Source organism: Oratosquilla oratoria, chromosome 12 (assembly GCF_046742065.1).
Source record: "Oratosquilla oratoria isolate Oo_2021 chromosome 12, ASM4674206v1, whole genome shotgun sequence".
Lineage (NCBI taxonomy): Eukaryota > Metazoa > Arthropoda > Malacostraca > Stomatopoda > Squillidae > Oratosquilla > Oratosquilla oratoria.
Genome location: NC_134788.1, coordinates 40,675,306 through 40,685,930, shown reverse-complemented (window position 1 = coordinate 40,685,930; position 10,625 = coordinate 40,675,306). Strand labels below are relative to the sequence as shown.

At 37.8% G+C, this 10,625-nt stretch overlaps 1 protein-coding gene across 2 annotated transcripts; it reads left to right on the top strand.

Moving 5' to 3' along the window:
* Positions 1-1,212: 1,212 nt before the first annotated feature.
* On the top strand, positions 1,213-7,903 carry LOC143031502 (uncharacterized). 2 transcript variants are annotated; one of them, XM_076195428.1, is made up of 3 exons: positions 1,213-1,331; positions 2,751-2,936; positions 5,706-7,903. In XM_076195428.1, exon 3 carries the CDS (start codon positions 5,836-5,838, stop codon positions 6,940-6,942), a length of 1,107 nt encoding a protein of 368 aa, XP_076051543.1. In that variant the 5' UTR covers positions 1,213-1,331; positions 2,751-2,936; positions 5,706-5,835; the 3' UTR covers positions 6,943-7,903. The 2 variants fall into 2 exon arrangements, with proteins under 2 accessions (XP_076051543.1, XP_076051542.1); XM_076195427.1 differs by lacking the exon at positions 1,213-1,331 and adding an exon at positions 1,342-1,486.
* Positions 7,904-10,625: the final 2,722 nt, after the last annotated feature.

The window sequence follows — 10,625 nt, the reverse complement described above, 5'->3', positions numbered from 1 at the left end:
TTTCTGGTGAGATATTTCTCTTGTGTCACCTTATTCATTATATTCGGTGAAGCCCCATATCTATAGGGTGCCCAATGGTCCACGCCGTCATTATGACGGTACCCCATATATCTATGTGGAATTTCCCTCTTTGCCATCGGGGACGTGTCAGTTAGCAGTGGGTCCTGCGACTGCGTTTGAGCTGCTCTTTGTCTGATCTTTCATACAAAACCTGTTCGATATGGGTGACCCTGCAGAGATTTCCTCTCTATCGACTTAGCTTTTGTAATCATTAAGATTCTCAAGCCTATCCACCACGTCAAGGTGTCAACTCTCGAATAGGACTCGTATAATACAAGTAGGTAAATGCACACTCGGATCACAAAAGAAGCCATCAACATCGAATATCAAACTCCCTCGGATATCAGTCCTACAGAGAAATCTCTTCCATGACAAACAAGAATCACAAAAGCACTTCCGTATTCATGTCACCACCCATTGTTTAAGCTTGTATCAACCCAGAATAAGCCAACCCAGAGAAACAAACTGACCCAGATGTATTCACCACAAAGGTATAGTGATCGGAGAGAAAAAATGACCCTATAAGCGTTGTTCATTTCGTAGGGTAGATACACGCTACAGTGTCCTACTCTTAGCTTTGGGTTTCCTGCGAGACAGACCAGGATCAACGGATTGATTGGATAACAAGTGTTGACAGCATCAGATAAATATCGAATGTTGAACCAGTCTAATAGAAATGACAATAGATAAAAAAAAATGTTCCAGAAGACTAATATTTTTCCGATTGAAAAAATAAATCAGTAATTGAGCAATTAATGAGGGGATTGAACTATGGATGAACAATTTTAACGATGAATATAAACATTGAAACAAGATAGTGATTTGTGTAGAAAAGACGTCCTCCTGGGTAGGATGCATATAAACCATGAACCAAGAAATCTAGTTTGTACCAAGAGTCGTTCATTTATCAATTTTCATTGCCCACAGTTAGCTGCCACTGTAATAAACTTTACCTTGTCTTTGTATTACCAAAGTATACCCTATTTGCACCAAATGTGTCTGAATTAATGCATTAAGGATCTTGTTATTGTTAACACTACACGATTTTATTCAAGTTGGAGTCCCCTTAAGTGATTATGGAATATAAAGTTATTTAGACTGAACAAGTGATTACACTTTGGTGTAAACGAAGAACTACCATGAAACAGGGAACAAGATATTGCCAGCATCTCTCGCTGGAATTAGCTATATCGGACTTATTCTTCTCTCTCCTTCTTATACTTCATGAGAGAACAACCATGTTTTGTATGAAACGAGACTTGATGATTACGGTATATAGAAAAATGCAGTTACAGATGTGTCCAAGACGCTATTATTTGTGTTTCGATCTGTACATTAATAACTCGGAATGTTGGGAGGTCATTGGTAAATCTTGGACAAGACAAATTCTATCATTTGATGTCAACAAACATGGCTTCTTTTTAAGGTGGGAAGTATGGAAGGAAAGTGACTTATAGTCCATCAGTATGGACTAATTAGATAATTTTTAAATGTGAAATCTTACTCTCCACATAACGAACATTTAGTTGCAAACAAATGGAAATACAAAGCTGACGATATAGTATTCAGTTTGTTTAGGTTGTGGGGAAGGGGGATAAACCTGTCGAGAGTTAGGTGAATGTCATATTTAATCAATCCCTATATAATTTAGTATATTTGGGTGAATGAACTAAATTAACATTTCCAACCCAACTATACGAAATGCCCCACAGGATGTGGTAATCACGCATAATGTATAATTATATCTGAGGAAAGATAAAGGGCGAGGACAATAAATATTTTTGCAAGAGCAACAGCAAAGTGCCACATTGTTAATTCTACGTAAGGGACATTTTGTAACAATTTTAGGAATATTGTACAGGGTAAAAGTTCAAAAGACCAGCAAAGTTACTCATGTTAGTAGATTCAAGTGATTTATGACAGTTTGTCAATCTAAACATGTAGTATCTAACCTCTGTCCTACCTCATTTTTTCCCATTCAGTAGTGTCTATCATAGATGGTCTGCTCTTCTCCAATGTCTGTAACATGGCATACTACTGGGTTCTATTCTCTACTTGACTGCTCATCAATACTCTCATGGTGATGACATAATTTTGTCTACAGCATTCTTTAAAAAGCTATCAAATTGCAATTGACTCTTCAAAAAGTATTACTGCAGAACTCCTATTTTCTGACCTTTCCATCATATCTTGGAGAAAAAAAAATCCTGGTTATTTGCTGCCACTTCAACTCCACCTGTCTACAAGACAATCATCCAGAACAATCCTATTTTGTTCAGTGACGCTCCTTTGTCTTCCTGACACACTAATATTCTAAATATTATTAGAACTTATACTCACTAATAAGTACAATTGGAAAATTGACCTCCACTAACTGTCCCTAGACAGCATGATATTTCTTCCCTGAGTGACCTGTTTGGTGGCTGTTGCTGGTTATGTAGGTGCTGTGGGTCTCTTGCAAGAGAGACCTGGGGCAATGAAATATTCGACTGATTGGTCATAAAGATCAGGAATAGGTTTTCTTAACCCTTGAATTGTGGGTGTCTCACTAGTGAGACAGGGGCTACACCAGTCCAAACCATTGATGAGACCAGCTGGTGAGACAGAACTATATCTTAAAATTTGTGTGCCATAAATATTTGATCACATGTTTATAAACTTTGCCTAATGTCTCTGTTTGTCGCCCATAGACACCCAGGACTCCTGAGCAAGTGTGTACTGTTATTATTGTAATAGTAAGGAAAATGAAGGTGTATTACCCCTAAATTGGTCTGGGAAGTGTACTAGAGTGCTGATAACCACCCATCTTCAAGAATACCTGGTGGTTTCCAACAAATCTGTGTCATCATAAGGACCACATCAGAAGCTAGCTGAAGGTATGTATTTTCTATTAGTACCTCAGTTATGTATTTCTGATAAATGATTTAGGAGTTATAGGGAGATGAATATTTGTTTACATTTTACAAAATTATCCCAGCAGGAAAGACCAGGCAGGTTCATGAGACTTCCACATTTTGAAGATTAAAGATCAGAGGGAGGCACTATATTCCAAGTTTCAGTCATGCGTGTTGCCTTATTACATTGGATATCTCAGTATTGTATTTATTGCTTAAATTATTTTTCCAGTATATTTACTATATATATTAACTAAGTACTTTACAGGATTGATGTTTAATCTTTATTTGGTAATTTCATGGCTCAGTTGCCCATTACAGACATTTATTTAAGAGAAACATCATTGTCAGGGTACCATGAAGGGTTTTCTCTATTCTTAAATACTTTAATCACAGTTTCCTATAGTGTGGGGGTTTATTGGTACACCCATTTGCCACAATAGTTGGGGATTATCAGCACATCTGATTGATTTTATTTTATTTGTTTGTTTTTATTTATTTATTTATATATTTATTTATTTTATATATATATATATATATATATATATATATATATATATATATATATATACATATATATATATATATATGTATATATTATTATTATTATTATTTATTTTTTTTTTTTAACCATCTTGTGGTGAAGGACAAGAATATTGCCTCTGAATTTCCTGTCATTCATCATACATGTATCAACAAGTTTCCCCCCCCCCCCGGACAAGGGAGGTTGCCAAAGTCAAAGGCATAAATCCACTCCCACCCATTTCATCCCCACATACCACTCCCATACACCCCTCCCTCCCTCTTTTCTTGGCTCCTGCACCTTACCCACTGCCCTGGGTCAGAGGCAATGTAGCAAGACAGCATATCCAAAGCAAGGCTGCTTCATTTAATCAGCACCTCCCCCCCTCTCTGCTCCCCCATGCAGAAAAAGAGGGGATGAGTGAGAAATCCCTTTGAGCTGCGTCAAAATATTCATACATGCTCCCTCACCTCACCCCATCTCCCACCCACTCCCATGGGTTACATCATCCATACACAACCATTCTCCACTCACCCCTATCTTCTGTCTTCTCCCTTCCTTCCTCAATAGACATTCCCCTCTTTCCCAATGGCCCTTTTACCCCATCCATCCATCTCATCTTTGGCCACCCCCTCATGTTTACTTCCTCCACCTATGCCTTCCACACCCCTTTTACTAATATTTCTTCATTCATTCTTTCCATGTGTCCAAACCATCAACCCTATCTCCCAACTCCTTTTCCACCTCCGCTCTCCTCCTCACCTCCTTGTTTCTCACTCTATCCAGCCTAGTAACCCCTACCATACTTCTCAAACATTTCACCTCAAACATATTTAAGCTCTTCTTCTTGTGTTGCATGTTTCTGACCCATATAGTGCTGTTGGCACAATCACTCCTTTACACAATCTCCTCTTAGCATCCATTTCCAAATGTCTATTTTTCATTACACTTTTTAATCCCCCAAAGCATTTACTTTCTTCTTTCAATCTACATTCTACCTCCTCTATCCCTTTCCTGCCACATTTGCACCACGTATCTAAAGCTATCCTCTTCCTTCATTCATTCTCCCTTGATACTCTCTTCCAGACTCCATCACTAGCTTCCTTAATCCCTCCTCTGTTCCTGCTACAAGCAGTGTCATCAGCAAACAAGAACTGGCTCATCTCCCATTTTTCTCCATTTACTTTATCTCCAATCCCTGGCCCATTACCCTTGCATTTACCTCTTGCACCACCCCATCCATGTATAAATTGAACAGCCAAGGTGACAATACATTCCTGGCGAAGTCCCACCTTTACCTCAAGCTACTCAATCTCTCCATTTCTAATTCTACCACAGGCTCTACTACTCTTGTAAAAACTCTTGACTGTTCTTAACAACTTTCTCCTATCCTATAGCAGTACCTTCCAAAGAGCCTTCCTGTCTACCCTGCCATAAGCCTTTTCCAAACTCATAAAGACCCAAAAAACATCCTTACCTTTTCCTAAAGCTTTCTCACATATCTGCCTCGCCACAAAAATCTGACCCACGCAACCCCTACCTGTTCTAAACCCACACTTTTCCTCACCAATTACTCCCTCTGTTCCTTTTCTAATCCTCTCAATCAAAACCCTCCCATAAGCCTTCTCAACTACACTCAACAAACTGTTCCCTCTGAAACTACTACACTCACAATTGTTCCCTGTTCTCTTGTAAAATTGGTTGAAACCGGTGGGACTAGGGACCCCCTCTCATTTTGTACTTACTCCCACGTAGAGTCAGGGCAGCTTCACTACCACTTCCCTTGTGGAATTACTGGCATTTGATATTTCATTGGCAGTATTTCTATCATTGGGGACAATATCACACTGAAGAGGAGTCATAGATCTGGGAAAGGATTGGTGTAGAAGTTAAGAGAGGTTAGCATTTTTGTTATTGGTGATTGGTTTTCTATCATAAAAGAATACTTCACAACTCTGATCTATAGGAATATCACCAAAGTCACTAAACTATTGACTGCATAAAATTTATGCAGTCAGTAACCCATATGGGGAAGGGAAATTGAGGTTTTTATAAGTAGAAAAGGTGTTTTCTACTTTAAAGTAAAACTTCACAATTTATGAACACATTTTTTCTTCCCAGTAGATAGGATGGTTCATTGGGTATCAGTGCATGTAATTAGTTATGAATCATGGGATTGGAAGTATTTTCATAAATGTTGGTGTAACAGGTCTTGTTAACAATTTCAGAAGTAGCTGTCACATCCTAGAAGAAATAAGGTTGAAGAGGAGAGAGAAATTTGAAATGGATAAAGCTACTGTTTTAGTGTAAAAGCACCTTGGGTTTTAACTGAAAACTGTTGATACGTTATGATATAAAATGGCTGATACAGAAGAGGAAACCAACAAGTGTTCTATTTGTAAATCAGTGCTCTCCTCCTCTAGTGCTCTCATGAAGCACCTTAGGGAGCACACAAGTGAAAAATGTTATATAAGCTCATCAAGTGATTCTGGAGTTGGAGAGGTGGAAACACAGATGAAGCAATTTAAGACCCATGCAGATGAGAAACTTTACAAATGTTCATTTTGTAGTTCTTCTTTTACTAAAAGGTTCACTCTGAAGAGACACATTCAGACGCACACTGGCGAAAAGCCGTACAAATGTTCCTTTTGTAATGTCGGATTTTCGAGGGCAGGGGACCAAAGAACACATCTTCGGATTCACACAGGCGAAAAGCCGTATAGGTGTTCGTATTGTAATTCTGCATTTACTCAGGCCGGGCATCTGAAAATGCACCTTCGCACACATACAGGGGAAAAGCCTTACAAGTGTTCGTATTGTAATTCTGCGTTTTCCGACGGCGGAACTCTAAAAAACCACCTTCGGATTCACACAGGCGAAAAGCCTTACAAGTGTTCAATTTGTAAATCTTCATTTTCTCGGTCAGAGAAACTAAATCGGCATCTATGGATGCACACCGGAGAAAAGCGTTACAAATGTTCATTGTGTAAATCTTCGTTCACTCGGACAGACGGCCTCAAACATCATCTCCAAATCCACACAGGCGAAAAGCCTTACAAATGTTCAATATGTAACTCGTCGTTTATTCGGGCCGACGGACTGAAACATCACATTCGAAAGCACACGGGCGAAAAACCTTATGAATGTTCCATTTGTAACTCGGCATTTACTCGTGCACAGACTCTAAAGAAACATCAGAAAATTCATACGAGGGACAAAACTCCTCGCAATAATACAAATTCAAGTGAAAGTGATAAGGACACAGTTTGTGATACTTCTCTGGCTCAGACGAAACCTTTGGAAGTACCCATAGTTAAATGTGAAACACCAAACAAAGATCAGAGCTCCAATGCTACGTCTGGTATTGATTGTTCTGTTAATAATATTTTCTTGGGTAAAGGTATAAAGATGGAAATCAAGGTAGAGGAACATGATTTGGATGAGGAAGCTAATATTTCAGGCTGAATTAGTTTGTAGTACAACAGAATACTGCATGGAAAATAAAAAGTAAAATATATGAATAACCACATAATTAAAATCACAGAAGGCTGGAGGTAGCATCAGATTGATAAGTTGAAGCCAGTTAACTGAGTAATTGCTAGTTTGTAGGCACTCCTTGATCTCATGTCTTGGTGACATCCCCACAATGTAGCCAACCCATTAACTCCAATATATCTTCTGGATTAATCATACCCGGTACCTTGCTTGGCTACTACATTCATATGATAATATTTGGCATTTCATGAGACTACCATCCCACATTTGTCCTGGTATCTCTAGTTTGTCCCTAGTTACCACCCATCCTGCCCCCCTACACACTTCCCTCCCTTCAGCTCATTGCCTACGAGGGCTGAAATGCACTCTCTATACACCCTTCAGCATATCACCACAACTAGACTAAAGTAAGTGTTGCAGTCAAATTTGGCTTACATGATTCAGTATACTCTTTCAGATCATAAAATTGCTCATCAGGGTGATGTATATAAATCCCAATGCAAAAAATTATCACTACAACCAATCTAAGTCATAGTTTACACACACTAATATATTATTATGGCAAAAGATAATTTTTGGCTGCTTATAAAATTTTGCATCAGGGTGTTGTTGATAACTTTCAATGTTATGATACTTTCATCTAAATGATCTCCTGAAATTCCTTAACTTAAAATCAATACTAGTCTGCATATCAGTTCAATAGTAATTCTCAATAGAATCATATGGTAAATGCTTCATGTAATTGAATATGGAAAGTGTTCCCAAGTAAAAATTTGTCAAAATGTGAAGATAAAATTGGTAACTTTTATCTTGTGTGATACCTGTATTTACCTAATTGTAGAGTACAGGAAAGGAGCAATGCTCATTGGGCCCCATCTCCTATTCTCTAATTTTCTAACATAAATACCTAGTTCAACAAGAACCCACTGTGTTGGATAAGAAGAAATAAAATAGATGATATCCATATATTTCGATCACAGACTGTGATCCTCTTCAGTGAAGAGGATCACAGTCTGTGATCGAAATATATGATATCCATATATTTCGATCACGGACTGTGATCCTCTTCAGTGAAGAGGATCACAGTCTGTGATCGAAATATATGGATATCATCTATTTCATTTCTTCTTATCCAACACAGTGGGTTCTTGTTGAATTTTACGAATGTGTTACAACATTACTTTGTAGTTATACATACCTAGACTCAAATTCATGTATAGTTCCAAGTTAATCTATATCTTTGATTTCCAATTATCATATTTAGATTTGAACTCGTGTAATGTTTGAGCTTGGGCTACATCACCTTCTAAGCTATTCCATATATACATATACATGGAAAACTATTTCTTCACATCCTTTGGACATGTGGTCTTTCTTAATTTACTTCCATGACCTCTTAAAGCCCTCCCATCTTTAATCAGGAGATCTCTTCTATTAGTGCAATCTATCCCCATTAGTGACTTGAACACTAATCATGTAGCCTCTTTCTCTTGAATCTTTCAAAGTTGGCAGACCCATTACCTTTAGTCTTTCCTCGTATGGTTTATCTGCCAGGCTGGGGACCAGTTTGGTTGCTGCTCTTTGTATTTTCTCAATCTTGCTTATATCCTTCACTCTGTGTAGGGACCATACTACTGATGCATATTCCAGTCTTGGACGTATCAGGGTTTCAAGAATTATTCCATTATATGGGTGAGGAGATGCTTAAAAAGCATCTCCTCACCCATATAATGGAATGCCACTTTAATCTTTCTGCAGTAGCCCATATGTCTCTCCTACAATCCTGCTGATATGTCAGGCAAGAGGTTATCTTTTATCAACACTCCCAATTCTGTCTCCTCTTCTGCTTTTGTAATGTGTTCGCTTCCCAAGGAATAGTTTAAGGATGGCCTTTTGCCACCATCGCCCATTTCCAGTATTTTGCACTTTTTTGGTATTGAACTTCGTTTCCAATTCTTGGCTCCATGCAAAAATAGTGTCAAGATCTTTTTGCAATATTCTACTGTCCTAATTTTTCACTCTTCTCATGGTTTTTGCATCATCTGCAAACATGTTTGCATAGCTTGATGTTCCTTCCATCATATAATTAAAATAGACAAACATTAATTGGTGCAAACACTAAACCTTGTGGTACTCTGCTCGTTACTGCTCTGTAGCTTGACATCTTGTCCATTACTACTGTCCTCCTGTATCTTTCCTTCAAAAAGTCTTTAATCCATTCTAATAGTTTGCCTCTCAGTCCTCCAATATGCTCCAGTTTCCACCTGAGTCAACTGTGTGGTACTTTATCAAATGCTTTCTTTAGGTCCAGGTACATGCAGTCCACCCACCCCTCTCTAACAGCACATCAATCACAGTAAAAAATGAAAAGGTTCGACATGCATGACCTTCCAAATCTGAAGCCAAACTGACTGATTGTCTGTCAGAATGTTCATCTTTTCAAGATATTTGGTCCATCAATCTTTCACAATCCTTGCACATAATTTCACTATTGTGCTGGTTAGTGATACTGGCCTGTAATTCAGTGGTATTTCCTTGTTTCCACATTGTGAATTGGCACCACATTTGCTCTTTTCCATTCAAGTGGCACAATGCCTTCTTTCAATGAACATGTAGTAAGTGATATACAGGAAATGGTGATAAGTGATAATATAGCTCAAGAGCACAGTTATTTAAACAATGTAAATCAATGTTGATGAGGCCTGTCACAAGACGCCTTATTCCTTTCACTGAAGGAGTTTCCTTTGATCTGAACAGAATAATCTTGTGACAATCAGAATAAATGTTTGTCATGAAATGCAGTAAAAAGTTATCCAAGGTTTGTTTAATCCATTGACATTAGGACAAGGTTCTCAGTTAAATCATACGATGGCTACTAGAATAACAGAGTTTAAAAATGCATACAAAATTTATCATGATAAGTTGTAGACTGATGCAAGTGTGAGGGTTGAGTTCACCCAATTACTGAAAGTCTTTGTGCTGCCTCCAGTCTTAAGTACACCTAGATCTCTTAAATCTACTTTGAGAATTAGTGTTTTAAGTCTTTGGCCAATTCCTGAAGTGTATTTATGTCCTGGGCCCAAATATCTGCACAAGTGGCAGTTGGTGAGTGTTGGATTAAAAGACTGAGATGTACTATATTTTTGGGTCTCACCTAAATGAAATTTTGGTGTTATCTAGAACTTTGTAGCAAAAGGTTTAATTGGAGTAACTTCATTGCCATTAGTGCAAGGTCCTGTGATCAGCTAAATAAAATATAGCATTAACCTGACATGATTTTTGGGAAAGGGTAAGTACCTCCATAGTTGTGGCACAAAATGGAAAGAAGAATATATCCCATTTTATGAGTACTATGACATTGGATGTAATGTCACTTCCATTTTCAAAGACACACTGGGTGGATGAAAAAGAGGGCTGATGAAGACAACCCCAAAATTTTCATGTGGAGGGGAAAATAAATAGATATACAGTACTTGTTTACTTGTTTGAAAAGGTGATACAAGGCATGTGAGTGTATAGAAAGTTAAGTATTATGTGGTATTCCAGGTGGGACATGTATATAGTCATAAATTTGAAGAGAAGTAGCTATTATGTATTTTACCAATATTTTGTTTTATATGAAGATTAATTTTGTAACAAATTTTAAATCATTA